The sequence below is a fragment of the Nicotiana tabacum genome, chromosome 5 (assembly GCF_000715075.1).
Source record: "Nicotiana tabacum cultivar K326 chromosome 5, ASM71507v2, whole genome shotgun sequence".
NCBI classification, from domain to species: domain Eukaryota; kingdom Viridiplantae; phylum Streptophyta; class Magnoliopsida; order Solanales; family Solanaceae; genus Nicotiana; species Nicotiana tabacum.
This window is the reverse complement of record NC_134084.1, coordinates 147,155,424-147,177,259: the sequence shown is the minus strand read 5'-3', so window position 1 is coordinate 147,177,259 and position 21,836 is coordinate 147,155,424. Positions and strand designations below refer to the sequence as shown.

The window sequence follows — 21,836 nt, the reverse complement described above, 5'->3', positions numbered from 1 at the left end:
GCACTGTATCTCTTCTTCAGTAATGAATCAATTTTCATTTCCTAAACCCAGCTCTCATGCTCTGCCTTCTCTCTTAGTTAAGCTCGCTCACTAGCTGTAGCTAGGGTTCCTAATTGTGGTAGAGTAAGGTCGTTAATAGTGATTCTCGATATTTTTTAAACAAACTAATAAGAAAAGTGTATCATCTAAATTGAAATATGGGGAGTAATAACTAAAGTCTATCTAACGTGTTTTCTCCTCATTTGGACAACAAAATGAGAAATTAGGCAAAAACGAATTTTCTTTTTCCACTTCAAAGCAATACCATAGTAAGAGTAACTATTCTAATTTATAGCTTGTTTGGCCAAACTGCAAAAATCAGTTTATTTTGAGAAGTATTTTTTCTCAAAATTGCTTTTTTCGAAAGCACTTTTGGTGAGAATCAGTTTGTGTTTGGCTAATTAATTTGAAAAACACTTCTGAGCAGTTAGTGTTTGGCCAAGCTTTTAAAAAATTACTTCTAAGTGTATTTTTCTCAAAAATGTTTTTCAAAAAAGTGTTTTTGGAGAAAAACTACTTTTTTCTGCTTCTTCAATAATGCTTCTGCTTCTACTTAAAAATATTTTTTTTCTTCTAAAAACTTAGACAAACACAAGAACTTTGGGAAAATAAAGTATTTTTGGATTTAAAGAAGTTTGGCCAAATAGGCTATGAAGCTACTTAATTATATGTTTAGTGGTTCGTAAAAATTTACAAACGAGTTTAAGTTTGAGGTAAAAAATATTTACATAATTAGATTACTTTTAAGGTTTTTTAGGTAAATATATATAACAATAATCAGTGATCTGATTAAAATGGTAACTAACATATTATCACGAGTTAAAATTTAATAATGGTGTACGAAATCTTTACACAATCAGCATCAATAACTTAAATCCTTTCGTAATAATTTTTTAAAACACATATAAAAGCGGCAATTTTTAAAACAATTTGTATAATCAAAAGGTCAATTAAACCTTATTGACATATTTAAACATAACTAGTACAGTATTAGTATTTATAGAACTTTCTTAACGAGCAATTATTGACCAAAATAAAAGAGGCCACTCTATAATTAACTTGGCCCTCCACGAAGCCTTATGCATGAAATTACCTTTTCAAATTCTTCCTTATTATTCCTCAATAAAATAAACCAAAAAGATATGCTTTTTCTACAAGTCAATATTCTTCTCATTTCCTTATACATTCCCCTTACAACAGCAGCCATAAATCTTCTCTAAGCTAAGTTGTACTATTAACTTTACCAAAAATAACATTTGAAGTGTTCAAATTCGTACAACTATAAACTTCCTTGCACAAATTCAAACCTTCATTTTTATCCTATCTTTAATTTCTTCTTTCTCCTCCTTAATATGCTACATCACTTTTTTATAGCAATATACAGAAAGTAGTACTATTCCAATGGTGAAGATGTTTGACTACTACAGAATCAGTAGAACAAAAAAATTTCATCTTTTTTCTATTCTTTCTTTTGCTTTGATTGTTTGTATTATCAGCTTTTCTGATAATCTCATATCTAATTTTTCTTCTTCCAATTCTGTTGTTTTTGTATCAAAAACTAATTCTCAAAAGCCACTTAAGTCAACTTTTGTACACAAACCTTTGTTTTACAAAAAGGAAGAAATTAATGAAGTATCATATATTATCAAAGAAGAACAAGAACAAGAAGAAGTGCATGTGAATTTGGTGGCTCCTTATAATCTTACAGAAGAAGAAAGAATTTCTTGGTTCAGAAAAAAGTTGCCTGAATTTAGCATATTGAAGTCAACAAGATTGTCAAGTCAATTCAATAGCAGAGTAAACAATTTCTTAATTACAAGAAGTTGTTCAGTTCAATTATTCATGACATGGATTTCTCCTGCTAGTTCTTTTGGAAAAAGGGAATTTTTTGCATTGGAAACTCTATTCAAAGCCCATCCAAAAGGGTGTTTGATAATTTTGTCACAAACTTTGGATACATCTCGTGGTGTTAAAATCTTGAGACCCTTAATTCAATTGGGGTATAAAGTTCTTGCCGTTACTCCAGAGTTATCTTTTCTGTTCAACAATACGCCTGTACAATCTTGGTTTGATGACCTCAAAAATGGTAAAAAAGACCCTGGTGAAATCCCATTGGCTCAGAATTTATCCAATTTGATTAGGTTAGCGGTTTTGTACAAATATGGCGGTGTTTATCTGGACACGGATTTTATAATCTTGAAAGATTTTTCAAGATTGAGGAATTCAATTGGTGCACAAAGCGTAGGTGCAAATGGGAAGTGGACAAGATTGAATAATGCAGTGTTGATTTTTGATAAGGAACATCCACTTCTTTATAAGTTTATGGAGGAATTTGCTTTTTCTTTTAATGGGAATAAGTGGGGACAAAATGGTCCATATTTGGTTTCAAGAGTAGTAGAAAAGTTAATGATCTCAACAAATAGAGATGAGTTTAACTTTACTGTGTTACCACCAATTGCTTTTTATCCAGTTGATTGGATTAGAATATCAGGTTTTTTTATGAAGTTTAATTCAAGAAGTCAGTCAAGATGGATAGAAGCCAAATTGCTACAACTCAGTGGAGAAACTTATGGTGTGCACCTTTGGAATAGACAGAGTAATAATATGAAAATTGAACAAGGAAGTATCATAGGGAGATTGATTTCTGATCATTGTTTGTTATGTAAAGATATTTACAGTTCTTAAAGCAATTCCACTTTGTGATTTTTTTAATTTCAGAATTTGTAAAAAGGGAGGTAACTGTATTTATACTCAAACAAGTTCAAGTTCTTGATCATAAGCTCAAGCAACCAAGTACATAAAGACTTCAATTCTTGTTTCTTTATTTATTTTTTATGTCACTAACTTTTAATTCTAGTGTCAGATTGCTTTCCCAACTTGTATTTTGAGACTTTTCTTTAGATATAGTTATAGTATACTGAAATTATATATATTATGCTAAGTGGTCGTCACACATCGCCAAGAATGGCATAGTCGGGAGTTGAGCATTTTTCAGCATATTTTATCTTATGTGACATGTAAGTAACTTAAGTTTTTTTTTTTCCGCTAATCAAATTAGTTTTATGACGTTGATACAATAAATTGAAAGTTGGATGATAGGGAAATTATCCTATTTACGTACTGCTGTTGACAAAATATTGTCTTAAGTAGCTGCAATTTGAAGCAATCCCTATTTGACTAATGACTTGAGGAATCATCAATATTGGCGGCTTTCTGAATTCCATCATGATTTAAAACACAAAAGAATGGGCTTAATGATGGGTGATTAATCACCCTTCTTCAGGAAGATCAATTGTTTCTAAGTCAATTTTAATTTTGATTAAAACTCTGCATTTATTTTAAGAAATCTATTTAATATGTGCAAAGTCTGTAGGATTCTGATGGAAAGTTGATTGGCATAGCTCATTACATGTAGTTAATTGGGTATTTGATACTTAATACTCCGCTAATAATCAAGTGTTAATATAAATAGGACTTCTAATTTACTCATCATGTCTATTTTTCACGTTTCAGTGCTAAAAGGGAGAATGTTTAATTAGAAACCTGAAAAGAACTGCTCCTTCATTCGTTTTCTAAAAGTTTCTTTACTAGAAAGCAAAGGTGAAAGAACAAACATAATTGCGTTATCAAAAAAATCAAAGGAAATGAAAATAAAAACTAGTATAAAATATTTTTCTTTGTTTTCATTAATTTTTTGTCATCTACGCCTAGTCGCCTATTTATCATTTGCATCTATGTCTTTCTTTTTCAACCAGAAGAAAGTGAAAGGTGCAGAAAACAGACAACTTCTATTTTCAGACACCGGTCAATTTATATCTATACACAAAAATTATACTATAAACAATGTGATCATAACAATAACAAAAGGAAAACTCTTGTAAATACATCCCAATTGTGCATTGCTAGTGTAGTTACAAACTTGAACAAATTATGAAGTCATCTATTTTATAGTTTAGATATATCGAGACTAAGTTATAGTGGAGTCTTTGTCAACAGTAAAGTTATCTCCATATGACATATAGGTCACGGGTTCGAGCCATGAAAACAGTCATTAATGTATGTATTAGGATAAGTTGTCTACATCACACCCTTTGAGGTGCAGTCCTTCCTCCAACCCTGCATGAAGGCGGAATACCTACTTGTGTACTGAATTGTCTTTTTTTCTTTTTTTAAAAATAGCCCGTTATTTCACTTGCGTTCATTGTACAAGTCTAAATTATAAAGGAAAAAAAATTTAAATATCCAATGAAAAAACATAAAGGTATGAACGGAGTGCCTCAAAACGTTATAAACTTGTTTGAAAACTCTAACATTACTCAAGATGTAGAAATGTGAAATGTATTTCTCCAGGACGAACAAGAGTACTAACGTCTCAAAGGATGGAAGAATGACCCAAGATAGCTTCGATAAGATCAGAAGCTGATACGTGAACCACACCTAAGAATTTGAAGTAGTACATGAATTTAACCTTGTTGTATGTCATTTATTAAGGTCTTCTTACTTTGAACCAATTTATAGTTTTCATATTCAAGAGCAACAGATATCCATATCCATTTTGTATATGGATAAAATGCAATAAATTAATACAACTCCTTAAACTTGAATTTTTGCGGTTTAGTTACAACCTTTGCAATTGTGTTAGTGTGCAACAATCTCAATCTCAAACAAGCTTTGTAATATTTTTGTGTATTTCTTTGCTTGTATTAAATTGGATTTAATTACATTGTTATCCTGTAACAATCAAGGTTATTGGAGAAAATTTTCACAGATTGTAATCTCTATGTTAACTTATAAAGGCTCTATCCAATTAATTTTAGTTATTGATAAAAGAGAACTTTACACCACATGACGAAATATGACCCCTAATAAAGAGAATGTTCATGATTTCATTATAATTTTTTTTCCGGGTGAAGCACGCAGATAGTCGTTAAAGTGGATAGTCTTGAATTTTGTTCTTGCCTGTCCCATGGGCAGAATTTTAAGTTTAACAAGTGTTCCTTTCGATTGCCCAATGAGCAACACTTTTAACTTTTGAATGCCCATTGGACAAGCGGAGGTCAAAAGGTAAAAGTCACCCCCAAAGAGGGTCATATTTTTACACTTTTAAAATTAGGAAAAAACGCGACACATCAAACATTTACATTGTATTTATTATTCGTAACAATACTTTCAGCAAGTTTACCATTCGTAGCTATATTTGAATTTTATAGCAAATTCATAAAATAAGAGATTAATTGTTTTGAACTAAAATAAGAGAGTAATAAGCTCTCGTAGCTCAGTTGGTTAGCGGGCCCGCTTAGTCAGCGAAGACATTGAGTTCGACTCTCAACAAATTTTATTTTCCTGTATTTCTGCATTTCATCTTAGTTATATTTGTTGCGCGAATAAATACAGTCTATACAAGTTGTATCATTTGTATACATCCTTGTATTCCGCCTTGGTTATACAGTTGACACAGGTTGTATTCGGTGTGCGTTTGAATATAAGTGATATACAAGTTAGTAGCAATTAAATAGTAGCTATGAATGGTAGTTAAGCAAATTATAGTTCTAGGCTCTAAACTATAGTGGTTTATGAAAAGAAGAATTAACCTAAATAGTCTCCCACCTAATCGCTTAAACTAAAAATAGCCAGAGATATAGTGTATGCATAATATTATATGTGTATAATTATGTGTAATGAATGTATAATCTATGTATATGGCTAGAAAAAGTATTAAAAAAAGTAAATAATGAATATGACTGGCTATTTGTGTAAAGATCCCTTATGAAAATGGAATTTTTACCTCCTATAGCAAAGGTTGATACCTTATTTATTTTAAATAAATACCCTTTTAAAAAATTATATTCCATAACTACCTTTTGATTTTTATAGCCAAATATTTATTTATGGTTACCTCCTACCCTTAAGTTATAAAATACACTTTTTAATATTTTTCTCTAAATAAAACTCCAGCTCCATAACCTGAGTCTCTTTCCAACAATTCCATTACGCCTCTCCATTCGTGAAAAATCAGCACAGGTTAAGGCAAAAATCAATGGCCACTGAAGCACCGCTAGAGGCGACGGAGGTTCCGTCGGCGTTGATTACTAAAGCCCTAGAGAGAAAGATCCACCTCATTCTGATTGTCGTTGGTTTGTAATGAAATCTGGACATGCCCACTGCAACTCTTGCCTCTCACCAACTCCATTGCTGCTTTTCTTCATCTACCAAATTCGGAATTACTAACAAAAGAAGACAATTTGCTATTGAAAATAAGGAATTTCTTTCGCTTTTGCGCCAAATTTTGAGAGTTTCGAGTCAGAATCACGACCCTCTTGACGAGACGACATTAGGGTTGTTCTTGAACAAAGACGACGGAGTTGGGAGCTGAGCAACTTGAATTTTCTGTTAATATATTTCAATGTATCTCGCTGTATTTCATTATATTCATTGTCTTTTTTTCATTGTATTTTAACGATCTCGCTATATTCTATGTATTTCATTGTATTCATTATCCTTTTTTTCATTGTATTTCAATATATCCCGTCATATTCTATGTATTTCATTGTATTCACTGTCTCGCTATATTCCATGAATGTATTCATATGTTTTTTTAATTAATATAATTTATGTATTCAGATGTATTATATAATTTTCTCTGAAGATTGCTATGTTTTTGGGGTGTTCTTCGGTTGAGAATCTTTTTTATAACTGGAAATACAAAATTTATGTGTTATAATTGAGTTTGTTGAGTTATATTAGGAGTCTATTATGTTAATTGATTCACTTTCCGTTTAAAAATAGTGTAATCCCATGTTTCACGTCGTGAATACAGTCTAATGCAATAATCTGTCCAGCTGTAATCCCATGTTTTACGTCATGAATACAGTCGAACACTCGAATACAAAAATCTGTCTAGTTGTAATCCCATGTTTCACGTCTAAAATGATATTGTATTCATGAATAGAATAGCTTAAATACATCGAATACACTCTAAAAATCTGAAAACATAGCTATAGAAAGTAATATAGTAAATGGTAGCTACAACTGAAAGTTTCTCTATGAAAATTTCTCCTTAAAATTTTTGTCGGAATTTTTACATTCCTATACCATATAGGAAACTATATTACCCTCAATGTTTAAAGTTTGATATAATTACATTTAGTATACCTAATTACTAATTATATACCATTAGTAGTTTTTAAGGGTATTAATTACACTCCCAATTTAATGGTACTGTATATTCCTTCTAATACCACTCCCCCCACGTTTCTCTCTCCAATTCCCACACATTCACCCATGTTTCCCTCCCACACCCACGATTTCTGTATCAAAATTCCATTATTTTTTCCATAGCCAAGGCTTTGAATTCGAATTTGGGTTTTCAAAAGACATTGTTTGTTTGGATTGGATGTTGTTGCAAAGAATTGAGAATTCTCTCTATGTCTCTCTCTATTTCGCAATCCCAAATTTCAGTAATATAAGAGGAAAGGAAAAGAGAACAGCAATTCCACCATTGACAGCCATTAAAAAGGTTTGAAGCTTTGAATTCTAATTTGGGTTTTCAAAAATCATTATTTGTTTGGATTGGGTGTTGTTGTAAATAATTGGAAATATGGTTTGGAGTTTATATCTCAATTTTGAGAGGTTTTGGTGAAGATTAGACTTGGTTTTGGCTGAATTTCAGATTGAAACTCAAAGAAGAAGAAGAAGAAGAAGAAGAAGAAGAAGAAGAAGACATGACATACATTATATTGCAGAAATTGTAGATAAATTGTAGAAAAATTGTAGACTGTTGTTTATTTATTTTTGAGCTTTGTGTTTTTGTGTTAAAAGTTTTGATGGAAGCTTGTTATTCCACTTCGTTTGTTTTGGAGCTAACTTGTGCGGAAGAGAAGATGTTTTTTAAGTTATATATATTGTTATACCTTTAAATTCAGGAAAGTATGGTTGTATTGTATTTAAAGAGGTGTGAATTTGTAGAATAGGTTGAATGTGAGGAATGAGTTAAATAAGACTCACAATGGCTTGTTTTCTATATTTAATCTACAACAAAACTACATATCATTTGAAAAATTAATATGAAAATACAGAATTTCAATGTTTCTACAAATTATCTACAAAATTTCTTAGGAAGATCTATCCTTTCAGCATGTTTTTTGGATTCCATATTTAGCATAACAGTTTTGTAAAGAGTAATAAGAGCATATAAGAGAATCACAGAATTGTAGTATAATCGGGATTTTCGACATAATTACGTTTTTTGCTGAAGAATTGTAGAAGTTTTAGTCGTTTTTGATTTGTGAAAACAGAAAACAAAGCATTTACAATCAGAATACAAATAATCTATAATTTATCGACAAAATATCTTCATATTGGGTACATTGAATTTTAATATCCCAATTCCCATTCAATTGTAGCATAATTGGGATTTTCGACATAATTGTATTTTTGCAGAAGATTTGTAGAAGTTTTAGTCGTTTTTGATTTGTGAAAACAGAAAATAATGCATCTACAATCAGAATACAAATAATCTACAATTTATCTACAAAATATCTACAAACTGGGTACATTAAATTTTAATATCCCAATTCTCATTCAATTGTTGCATAATTGGGATTTTTGACATCATTGCGTTTTTTTCAGAAGATTTGTAGAAGTTTTAGTCGTTTTTTATTTGTGAAAATAGAAAATAGAGCATCTACAATCAGAATACAAATAATTTATAATTTATCTACAAAATATCTACAAACTGGGTACATATTTGGACTCGACATGCTTTCCCTGAAATGTATGTTTCACATTTTTTATACATATTTTTGTCCAAAACAGTACTAAATCATCCACTTAAATACAATTTTTATACAATGTTGTTCAACTTTCATACAATAGGTAAATGAATAAAAGAAAAATAAATAAACAACAGTCTACAATTTTTCTTCAATTTATCTACAATTTTTCTACAATTTCTGAAATATACGTCTTCTTCTTCTTCTTCTTCTTCTTCTTCTTCTTCTTCTTCTTCTTCTTCTTCTTCTTCTTCTTCTTCTTCTTCGAGTTTCAATCTGAAATTCAGTCAAAACCAAGTCTAATCTTTACCAAAAACCCCTCAAAATTGAGATGTAAACTTCAAATCATATTCCCAATTATTTTCAACAATACCCAATCCAACACAAATAATGATTTTTAAAAATCCAAATTTGAATTCAAAGCTTTGAAGCTTTTTAATGGCTGTCAATTGTGGAATTGCTGTTCTCTTTTCCTTTGCTTTGTATTACTGAAATTTGGGATTGAGAGATAGAGAGAAATATAGAGAGAATTCTGGAAACAGTGTGTATCGCAAAAATAGAGTATGAAAAATCTTGATCTGCATTGTGAAAGATCAGAGTGAAGACGACGATAATTATGATTGTGCGTGATCTTCGTTGTGGAAGATCTTGAAGAATATTTAATTTCCCAATTTTAGCGTGCCTAAATAAGGAATCTTACAGCTACAATGATTCCTTATTTAATGCATTATTTATATTTCGTAAGAATACTATTAGTATGAAGGGTAATATGCAAACTATAAACATATGTACTAATATAGTTTCCTATATGGTATAGGAACGAAAATTTTTGTCGGTGTTAGGACCCATAATAGAAGCCCGACCTAGAAAAGGTACTGTCCACTAAGTGATTCAACACGGAGGGTCCAAAGTACTACATATTTCTTTGGGCTTTAGAAGAAGTGGGAAATGGTAAAATGTTTGGGCTACAGATCATTATTGGTATTTGGGGTTTGATAAGTTCCAACATCAGCCTACTACATATGGATAGGCCCATTAAATTGATGATCTTGAGTAGTAGTACTATTTTTGAGATAAAATGGATCTCATTATTTGAAAGTTTTGCAATGAACTACTCCATTGATAAGGGGCAAAAATTTTGGGAATCAAACGCGAATAAGGTTTCATTAATTTTTATAGGATTTGAAGTCAACAATGAGTACCACGATACTATTTGTGACCAGTGGTGGAGGGAGAGTAGAACGTGCTGGTGCGGCCGAACCCAATAACATTGGTTCAAACTATATATTTATTTTAAAAAAATAATTGAATATGTATAAATTATTAGTTTAAAACTCAGTAACTTAAAAAATTTAAAGTCCAAGACTAATAAGTTTCAAATCTTAGCTCTGCATCTGTTTGTGATAATGGTTGTGGCTTCTGTTGTTGAAAGGCATGCAACGTTTGATGCTTTTGATAATGTGTGAATTATTCGTCAAAAACACCTCGACTACTCTATTAAATAATCGTACTTATTACCTTCTAACACCTGAGGCACCAAGTAAGTCTATCCATTAAGTTTAAAAAATGGAAAGAATTATATCTAATATTTTTTGTTTTTATTGAGGTTTTGCAGCCGAGGATCTATCAAAAACAGTTTTTTTACCTCGTACAAGGTAGGAATAAAGTCTGCGCATACACTTTATTCTCTCCAGACCCCACTTATGAGATCACTATGGATATATTATTGTTTAAATTTTGTACGAGTCTCTAAGGTCTATACCACTTCATTAACAACTAGCTAGTTCCCACCTTTAAGTGTTGTAATGTGTTATCTAATCATCATACTATATTATAAGTGTGAAGACTTTTAATTAAAGTTACTTTCCTAAAATATCCTTTAAAAATTAAATGACCAAATTACTCCTTACTTAAATACTACCCTATAATATTCTTATACTAAAAATTAAAATTACCTTCCAAGAAATAATAAATTTGTATTATGACTCTGATGAGTGAGAACATAGGCGTTTAGATCCATGCAATAAATTAGTGAAGCCTATTCAAATTCTTGGTGCTGTTTTCTCCTTCCCCTACATTACTGCAAATAAGCTATCTCAACCTTTGGCATGCATATTCAATATTTCTTAATTCCGCTTCCAATAATTTTTAAAATTCATTCTTTTTAAAATTTATAAAGTGGACAACTAGATCAAGTAAAAATAATTCTTTTCCTATCGATGTAGAGTAAAAATTTATATGTAAAAATTTATTAAATTATAAAAATCGCAAGTATTAAATAATAACTTTAAAAATATAATAAATTCAATACTAAATACCTTAAAAGTTGAACCCATATAATTTAAATCTACATATTCGTTGATGATGATTAAACTCTTTCTGACATTTGACTAGAACTCCAGAAAGAAGTCAAAACAAAAGAGAGTGAAGAGCTAAAAGATATCTGAGATTGGAAAAAGAGTGGCACGTGACAGAAACATGCACCCCATGTGAAGAAGGGACTTTGGGTCCAAGGCCCATTTCTTCAAAGAGGAATCTCAGGTCAAAATGGTCATTTAAGTCTCATCCACCCATTACCCATTTGGCCTTTTTTTTCTCACCAGAAAACATTTAAATATGCTTTGGTGAAGAACAATGATAGTGCAAGCCTAAGGATCTACGAGTAAAAATATATTCATATTCGATGTTCATATCAATTTGAATAAATATGACATGTCTTATTATACACTTTTATTGCTAAATATTAGATAGGGGTAACAATTTATTAATCCACCAAAAGTGGGATAAAAGAACTGAAAACTAACATATATTGATTTAATTAGCCTATCATTTGATAGCAATTAATTATAGTCAACACATTATTTATCCAACATGGTAAGAAAAAAATCGAAACAGTAACAAATGAAAAGAAAATGAAAATTTAGAAACACAGTAGGTGTGGGGTTACTATTTGCTATATAATACAAAAATATTCGAAGAACAACTTGACTGTTGACTTCTCCGACCGATCGACGTGGCGGATCTAAGTCACCGTTACTAGTGGTGCACGGTGGCGTTAGGCGCCGGACGTGGTGGTAGACTTGACGGAGGAACTGCAGGTTTGCACTGATAACATTTTGCAAAAAGGCCAAATGTATCAACTTGTTTGATAAAATTGGTCATGCTAGCCCATCCTCCAAATCCAAACCCAACGACTAAACACCAACCCACTATAAATATGTTAATGACGTACATTACAGTCCAGCTTGGCATGAAAGATGGTGGCTTCTCCGCCGCATTCTGCAACAACAATTACGTCTCAGTCTCAAATACTCGTCAAAAAGAAGTTCAATTGTAAATACGAAGGGTGTCCAACTTTGATTAACACAAAGTATGGCACAACTTTGGAGTATAGACTAAGGTTGACAAATGAGTCAAGTTAATTTCAAGCAGCGAGAAAATAAATTCTAATTCATTAAGGAATATTGTAAAATAGGTTAAATTAAAGAAACATAAGGGGTAGTCAACAACTAGCCAGATCATATCTCAAACATAAACATAATACAACAGTGAGACTCTAGGCATGTAACTAAATGAAAATGACTTCCCACCTATATCTCCTTCCCTACATAAATATTTCCAAATCCAAGACTTTAATGCCTTTAAGTACCTTTGTTTCCATTCTGTCTCTCTTATAAATCATTTCCCACCCTTCTTTCAACATTATTTAAAAAGAATTTTACAATTATTTACACTGATACAAAAGGCAAGCCGGTGCACAAAGCATTTCGCATTAACGCAGGATGCAGTAAAAGGTCGTACTCGTAGGGTGTGATGTGGACAACCTACCCTAATGCAAGCATTAGTGGCTGCTTCCATGGCTCCCCCGTCATCTATAGGTCATACGGAGACAACGACAACAATAGCAAACCCAGTGTAATCCCATAGATGGGATCTAGAAAAGGTAGTTTGTGTGCAAACCCTCACCCCTACCTTATAGTGATAGAGAGGTTGTTTCCGATAGACCATCGGCTCAAAGAACAGTGGATAGGTCACACAGAGACAAAGAATATTTACGAATGTCAATAAATTTTAACTTGTTATAGTAGGTTATATGCCACATTTTTTCAGGTTACTAATTTCCGACCTAAAGAGCATTATGAATACATACACAAAGTATAAAGAGTAAAATTTTGGAAGGTATAGAAATAAATGCATTACCTGTCGAGCAGAAGCTGTTCTATAAGTGAGCATATGGGCAAGAGCTGGAATGATGTAGACTGTGAAACTAACCAAAAGAGCCCCAACTGCAGAGTTAATAGGGCCAAAAAATGGGAAAATAATAGCCAAGAACCATATAGGTATCACGACAGGCAACCTAACCAATGCCCTTAAGCATATACTTTTAGTGTCATGCATTCCTATCACCTTCTCCCACACAAAGTACAATGGTGTACATGCAAATCCAAATGTGATAAACTGGTGAATTAGCATTAAAATAACAGCTGCGTCGCGCCATCCGTCTTTGGGCAGAAGTGAAAATGCGTTACTGTGGTTTAAAAGCTGATCACCAAATGCCCAGTAGACAGCTGAAGCTGATGGAATGGTTAGGGTGAAAACGTAGAGTGTGGCTATTAAATAAATGTATTTGAACTTCTGGGGTTTCCACATTGCATGCATAATTTCCCTAAATATCACCAAAAAGGAAGGAAAAAAAATAGATTAGTTAACCATGTAAGGAATATAAATGGCTATGTTGGGTGCGAGAAGTCATAAATACAGGATTATGGTATGTAATGATATGCTCTAATTATTTAAAGTATAGATAAGTACATTGGAGAATATTGGCATTGGATTCTACACTACAACTCTACAAGTCTAAGTTGTCCCATATGAATTTAATAACTCATAATATTTGGCAGTGTTAAGAACTTTTTGCGTTATCAGTATTTAATTTGTTTCATGTTACCTATCTTATTTTTTTAGACTAGTAATTACATTTATGAATAGTTATGCATCTAATTATCTTTTAGATGATCAGATTGTATCTACTCATAATTATTTTTTTGTATCTTTTTAGTAATTACGGTGTAAATTTTTTTTAACACTATCATGTCACTTAAAGGTAATTAAATGTAATTGTCCGTTGCCAGTATAAGTAATGACCAAAACAATGTAAGTAACTTTCTACAGCAGATTTGATGGGCAGATTAAATTGAACTCATAATATAAAAATTCATTTACAAATCCAAAAAATAATGGGTTGGATGTGAGAGCGCTTACACAGTAACAGCGTGTCCACCAAAGGTGTAAAGAATATTGGTGGCACCAGTGAAATACAGCACAAGCTTTGCTGGAGCAGAGTGTTGTACATTTTCAACCTATTGATATAAATGAATTTCCATTTATAGAAAGCACAAAACCAAATTTGAATGTATAGTAATTAATGAAGGATATTGTTAAAAAATGTTAGAAATTTAGTACAGTATAGTATTATTTACCTGGCCATGAAGAACAGCAGCAATAGTTAAGTACCATGCTGTGTAAGTGGTCATCCCAAGGCCAAGGAAAGACCAAATCCGGTAGTTATGGAAAGAAGGAATAAAAACAGTGGTAGCACAACAAGCTCCAAATATGTATGTCCATGTCCTCTTGTCTAAATGGTCATTGATATAATATATATTACTGTTTCAAGTAAAAAAAAAATCCATCAAATTATCAATCAAGATAATGTTATTAACAATTTAACTTCTATAGAGAGTTAAAAACCTTATACTATAAAGTTATAATCACAAGTAACCATCCCTATTAGTGGGATTAATAATCTGAAAGATAGGGCCGATAACTTGCTACTACAAATTAAAATAAACTAATAGGAGTACTAATATAAAAATATTTTGAAGAGGAGTTTTGTAACAACAGTAAAATTATGTTCGTGTGACCTATAGGTCATGGGTTCAAACCGTGAAAGCAGACACTAATGTTTGTATTAGAATAGGTTGTCTACATCATATCCCTAAGGGGACGACTCTTCCCCGAACCCTACATAATTGTCGGATGCTTTGTGCGTCTGACTGACATTTTACTAATATAAAAATCTTATGCTATCCGGTTGGATATATTTTTAAATATTGTTCCTTTCTTTTTTGTGGGGTATGGGTTTGTTGGGGGGGGGGGGGGGTAGATGAAGAATTTATGATCATGTTCATAGCTCCATACCTTGCGCAAGCAATAAGTTGAATGACAGATCCAAACAAAAGGAAGGTACAGTTGAAGGCAAGTCCCACTGCTTTCCAATAAGGACCCAGTAGTCCATCTAGCACTTCAAACCACTGCCAATTTAAAATTAAAAAAATCAGATAAACATGAATCTATCTGCAACTCATAAGATTCTAATACAAGTACTAATTTCTTTTCTTTTCTTAAAAAAAGGGGGAATATTACAAGTGAAATATATGGATGAAGAGAGGAATTCCTTCTTAAAAAGAAAAATAAAAATAAAATATCCTACCTGAATGACATGATTTTTAAAGCTAACGCCTTCTTTTTCTTTTCTACTTCTGTACTCTATGTAAAGAACACTGATAAGGTATGCAGTCCAGCTCCCAACAATACCATAGAACACTTGTAGCACTATTCCTGATACCATACCAAGTTGGGAAAAAGAATATGGTAGTGTCAACAACACTTGAGCTACCTGTAAAAATTGAATAAAAAAAAGTTTAACTTCTATACAGCAGTCACAGGTAAGTATGGATAATAGTCGACTTAGTAATCTGAAAAATAAGAGAACAAATCTTTTATAACAATTTAAATTGTAGTGATAGTGTAAGATTTTTTTTAATATACTATCAATAGATATAAGTTAAATATATTTACTTAAGAATAAAGATGATATTTATAAAAATAAAGGCAGCACAAAGCATCATAGCAGGATCCACGGAACGCTGCACTTCAAGGGGTGTGATGTACACAGTTTACTCTAATACAAATATTAATGGCTGCTTTAACAGCTCGAAAAGTGAAATATAGATCGCACCGTTGCGGAGCAACCCTTTAGTATTTCCAAAAATAAAAGAAAAAGAGGTTTAGTTAAGTTTTACTACATACTTGATTAGAAGCACAACTGAACCAAGCATCCCAAACAGAACCACCATGCCAAAGGAGACTTTTGACACTGAAAATGGACTGATCTTCTTCTGATTTCTCAACTTCTCCATCTTCATGATCAGTTTCATTAAAGTTTGAGACAATTGCTTTTTCTCCTTGCTTCTCAGAATACATTCTCTTCGATTGAAAATAAGACTTGTCTAATTTCTAGCAGATCTGCCAACACAAAAAGGACAGAAAATGAGACAAAAAAAGAACACATGCACCTCCCCAAAAATTACAACTTATTTCCAAGAAAATGAAAAAGCCAAGAATTCCCTAGATCCAAAAAAACCACCTCAAGAAAAAAAAATCATTAAAAAAAGACAATAATAGAAGCCCATTTTCCAACTTTCTTGAAAATACCTTGTTTTGAGATGTCTCTTTGTTGAACCAGATCTCTTGTAAAAGAAGCAAATAGATACTCCTCCTTTGTTTTAGTTAGCAAAACTCTGCTACTGAACTTTACACTGAGAAACAGAGAAAAGAGTAGGAAGAAAACAACTACTAAAACAGAGTAAAGAGAGATTAAAAAAATTCCTAAGATAAACGCTCCATTTCAAGAATTGACAGACAGAGAGATCACAGCTAAAGGAGTAGTAGTAAAGGAAATAAATGCAGCTCAGCAATAATTGCTTGAACAAAAATCTCTGAAACCACAATCAATTCAAAAATATATTGTAGCCAACTTAAATGCAGTGGAATTAATATATATAGCCTCTGCAGGTGCGCGGCCGAATCTCAAAGGCGGCGAAAGGAACCTCAAAAACAGCAAAAAGGGTCTCAGAAATGACAGAGTTTTTCTATTGATGAAAGTATAGAGTCGCAGATTACAGATTAGAAAGCAGAAGTAGAAGCAGGAGAAGAGAAAGGAACTTTTCACTAGTAGTACTGTTTAAGTACACATACATATATACATATTTATAAATAATAGCCAGCTAGCTAATTAGCTTATTAGTTGTCAGATAGCAGTGGAAGCAGGATTTTCATTAAAGAGTAATGAATACATAAATTTTATCGAGGGAATCAACATCTATTATATATACATTAAAAAAATTTATATATAATGTGATTTTCTGACGAAAGAGTTACGGATGAACCTTCTTCGGCCGCTCTAGCTTCGCCCCTAAATGTCAGAGTTAAATTTTCAATTTTAGTTTATATGAATCTATTTTCTTTTTGGTCCGTTCCAAAATAATCCCCTCTCTAAATTTGAAAATAATTTATGTGTTATGTATGAGATACTAATTTTCTTGCTTTGCCTTCCATTTGGATTTTGGAAATTCTTCTTTACGCTTTCTGCTTACTACTATGATTCATTTCTATTATTGGGTCTTCGAGCCTGGATAGAAATAAAGAAGAAAAACAAGATTTATCGTATAATAGTAGTTAAAGTTTTAGCTTTTTAGGATTTAATTTATATGCACTAAGAAGATATTTCAAAGGTGTAATTTAGCTTATAATAATAGTAAATCATTTTTTTGTCAGCTTACCAATTATTGCTTAGTATACAGATTTATTTAGAGTTTAAGTTTGGTACATTAATAGCATAAAAAATATTAACGCAATTAGGTTAGTTAAAAGGTAATTATAGATTATTCAGTTTAATACTAGCATTGATTGATAATCTTTAATATAATACTAATTGCTATATATGACTTTCTATATAATATCCTTACGTATAATTATCTTATTAATGTTCTAATTTTGAATGCTCGAATTTAAACCCAATCTTTTGTAGGCTGTTATTAACAGTATAAGCGCTCCTAACGGCTCCAAAATATAATGAAAACTTAATAAAATCATTTTCATTCTATGTTTGACTATCATTTTCTCTTGCATGTGCTGTGCTTTCGTAAAAAATATAAAAGAAGATAAAAAACAATTGTCATCTTAATTTCAGCAAAAGATATCATGTGCGAGATCAGCAACTTTTTGTTTTTCTTTTTCTTTTTGAATCGCAATCTAAGTACAAAAATTCAAAGTTCAATGTAGCGTAAACGCTCTAAACTAACCACTTGACGGTGGATTTTACTTATATTAATAATCCAAATTCTCGTAACTTTTTCGATAATTTTCCATCTTAGTTTAATATTTCGAATTTTATACTTTTGTTAAATGCCTATCATTCTAAGAAGGATTAATAAGTGGAATGAGAAGTTTTATTATGATTAAGACTGAGACAAAAAGAATATGCCTTAGTTATATCGATTCCATGAGAATTTAATACCTCAAATAATTCATCGAACCGATGATACGCAAGAGTTTAATATAGACAGAAGGAAAATTTAGTTATTAACTTAGTAACTTTACTATTAAGTAGGTAAATTCCTATTACTTAATATGACCAAAAATAATTTTTGGACTCTATTGTTTATGCCAGAACTCCTTCTGGATGGGTGTTTTGGTTGCTTTATATGATCTTCAATAATCTTCACCTAATGAGATAGGTTTAGAATTGAGTTTGGTCCAATGTTCATCTTTTATTATGGTATCATAACTCGACCCATCCAATTATTGGTTACCTAATATTGTTGGGATCGAAATAACATGGTGCATGCGGAAACTAACAATACAAAGCTTTGTGGACGATAAATCAGACGACAAAAGAAAAATATACTACACTAAGCATAATAATTTATAATGGTTTGATCAATTGATCTACATATGGTAAAACTAATATAAAAGAAGAAAACTATCGAGAGAAAAATCTCCCCCCTAAACAAAACTCTTTAATGACTACATTGTGGATATTTTTGTTGTTCACTTGTGAGAAGTAGAGATCCTTAATTTATAGATGTGCAAAACTTGTCCTCCAAGAAAAGGATAAAACATATTAAGGAAATTTAATCCTTTTAGGAGTCTTTTTCCATTCCTTTAAGAAAGAGAGTCCTAATAGATTAGAAATTTAGAACAAATCCTAACAAATTGCATCATCATATTATATTGTTCACTCCAGTTGATAGGTCTGGGCGTGTTGGGTGTTAGAATTGGCAGGTCAATTATGGATGGATGAATTTGTTGTTGGGTTTTTAAGTATATTAATACTTAAAAAGGGGTGAATGAGAAATAGAGGGAAATGAAATTTTAAAAAAAATTTGAGATTACCTCCTTCATGAAGGGACATTGTCCCATATTGGAAGAGGAAGAGGTTTTTAATGGGTATATAAGCAATTGCTCTTCTTTTAGCTTTTAAAGAATTGAGAAGAAGGCAAGCCTCGTGCCGTCGTAGTCGTCGCTTGACTACGACTTCGGTCAATTGATTGATTAATATTTTGGACCAAATTTGTTTGTTAATAGTAAATATTAACAGAAATCTTATTAAATATCCATTTTAATAACAAAATATTAATATTAAATCCAAGAATATTAATATTAAAATCCGTTTCCATTTTTTCGTTTTCTGTTTTGATAAAAGAAAATTAACTACCCTCTTGAATTTTCCCTCTTTATTGTTGAGTAAATAGTTATTTATGTTATGACATTTATGTTGTGGTCGTTTTGCATAAACAGTCATTCTGAAGAGTTGCACATTTTCAGATTTCAGCCCAACATTGGCTATAAATACAAGTCCATTCTCTCAAAATCTTAATATGATTTTCTGAGTTTCTCCTCCTTCTTCTGCATTGTTTTAACTTCAAAGAAAGCAGCAATAAGTGTGATTTGTTACCGAACTTTGTGTTCGCTGAAATACTGGGGTTTGAAGTACCACTACACCAGTATGTAATTCGTTCTATCCTGGGAGAAAATAATCCATAACCTTGGGTACTAGGAGGGGATTAAATTCCTTAAGGAAATACTGTCAATTCAGTGGGCTCGAATTAATTTTTGTTTCGTTTATATTTTTGTTTATGTTGTTTTATCTTTTTCAGAATTAGTTTACAAATATAGATTATTAACATTTGTCTCATTTTATGGCTGGCTATCAGGGCCGAAGCCAGAAATTTTCTCAAGGGTGTTCAGATTTGAAAGAAGTAAAAAGAATTCTGACATAGGGTGTTAATATATGTTATATACATCTAAAATCTAATATTTACAATATAATTTTTCGTAATATTTCAACGAATGGTGGTCAATTGATCACCTTGGCCTCTGCCGGTTATAAGTGCAATTAACCCCCTGAGAAGTATAATATAGGAGAAGATCTTAAACAGAGAATTTATATTAATAATAAGTCTTATCACTTGAAATATTCCAATGTGGATAATTTTGCCAATACCTTTTCTCCTACTCTTATCATTATTAGTCTTATGATACGCGCGTTGCGCGTGTACGCTATCTCAATGGGTAAAATTTTAAAAAAGATGCTTGGTGGCCAATTTCGGTGGTCAATATTATTAACCTTTCTTTATTATACTATTTGTTACTTTTTTCATCCCAATTTGATTGTCTAATTTTAATTTTTCGATATTATAAGAAGAAAAAAAATTCAAAATATTTATATTTTTCTCTAAAATAATCTTTGTTTTATGAAAACAAGGACGTTCAAAGAAGTCATGAACGTCCATTATGGTTCCTTCTTCTACAGAATATTAAGGATGTTGTAGTTAGTATATTAAGGATATTGTAGTTATGGAAAGATTTAAACTCTTAAATATTAATAGTTCTTACATAATTCAAATAAAGAAAGTTTTAATAGTTAAAATTTTAGTTAATTTAAAAGTCCTAAAAATTAGGAAAATAATAAGATGATAATGGCTATTTTGTTCAGTGTGAACTCTATTTTAAAGGGATAAAAAAAAATAACATTTTGCTAAGGATCTTCGTACTCTTAATATAGTATAAATATAGATTTCTTTTGCCATGCATTAATAATGAACATGTGAGTCCACCACTTATATGTTGACCAATAAAGTGAAATAAAGAGTCTGCGGAGGTGTAAACCAACGAGAGGAAGCGTTATTTTGTCAATCATGATTAATTATCTCTTACCTTTTACATGTTTGATATTTTTCTATATTAATATTAAAATTTACGTCTTATGTTAGTGGCAGAATAAATGATTAAGGAATGGATTTTTAAGCCACGAGGGATCAAAATTAAGGCACATGTTCCATCGTTGACATTCACATGGGTCCAGCAATACTTCTTAATTGCTACTACTAATCTAAAACCACTTGCACTTTCAGTACTATTTCTAATCAAACGTCCGTTTCAGACTCTTTCACTTTACACATATTTCAGTTTAATTAAAAATCACAGTCAAAGAAAAAACTTATTTAATTCTTTAAATAATAATAAAGTGAAACAAAATGAAAGTGAGTGAGTGCTTGGAATTTACTTACAGCTTATTTGGATGATTGTCACATATCGTTCATGACGTATTATATCGTATTATATACTGTATTGTATTATATTGTATTGTATTGTTTGATGAATATAATGTTTGGATGGATTTTATCATTTACAGTTATTTCATAATGTTACACACGAATAATATGAAGAATAAACTTGCAACATTACTAAAAATAAAGAATATGCAGTAGAATTATTATATAAAAATAAGGTAAATGATAAAATATGATTATTTAATAATAAGGAAGGGCAAGATGAGAGAAAAAAGGAAGGTAACTGTCACGATCCAAAAACTGACCCGGTCGTGATGGCACCTATCGTGATACTAGGCCAGCTAACTATTACCCATTTACTCCGTTTTTCAACTAAAACTTAAGAAAAATCATATTTTTAACAGAAATCTAATAAGATAAAAATAGAAATCAAATCCAGCGGAAAGAAATATAAGCCCGACCTCGGGTGTCACTAAGTCATAAGCAAAATACTACAACTGTTTGAAATAACCAAGACTACATAGTCTGAGAAAATTCAATAAAAGTACTACAAGGAAGATAAAGAAGGAGAAGGCGGAACTGCGGTCGCCAGGCAGCTACCTCGCAAACT

At 31.4% G+C, this 21,836-nt stretch overlaps 2 protein-coding genes across 2 annotated transcripts; one reads left to right on the top strand and one right to left on the bottom strand.

Moving 5' to 3' along the window:
- Positions 1–1,190: 1,190 nt before the first annotated feature.
- Positions 1,191–2,849, top strand: LOC107761292 (uncharacterized). The gene has a single exon (XM_016579511.2). It carries the CDS (start codon positions 1,441–1,443, stop codon positions 2,722–2,724), a length of 1,284 nt encoding a protein of 427 aa, XP_016434997.1. The 5' UTR covers positions 1,191–1,440; the 3' UTR covers positions 2,725–2,849.
- An 8,745-nt stretch (positions 2,850–11,594) lies between these two features.
- Positions 11,595–16,835, bottom strand: LOC107800418 (auxin transporter-like protein 4). The gene is made up of 8 exons (XM_016623580.2): positions 16,305–16,835; positions 15,900–16,115; positions 15,301–15,486; positions 15,009–15,121; positions 14,291–14,474; positions 14,073–14,170; positions 13,011–13,476; positions 11,595–12,089 (listed from the first exon to the last, which is right to left on the bottom strand). Exons 2-8 carry the CDS (start codon positions 16,071–16,073, stop codon positions 11,847–11,849), a joined length of 1,464 nt encoding a protein of 487 aa, XP_016479066.2. The 5' UTR covers positions 16,074–16,115; positions 16,305–16,835; the 3' UTR covers positions 11,595–11,846.
- Between the last annotated feature and the right edge of the window lie 5,001 nt (positions 16,836–21,836).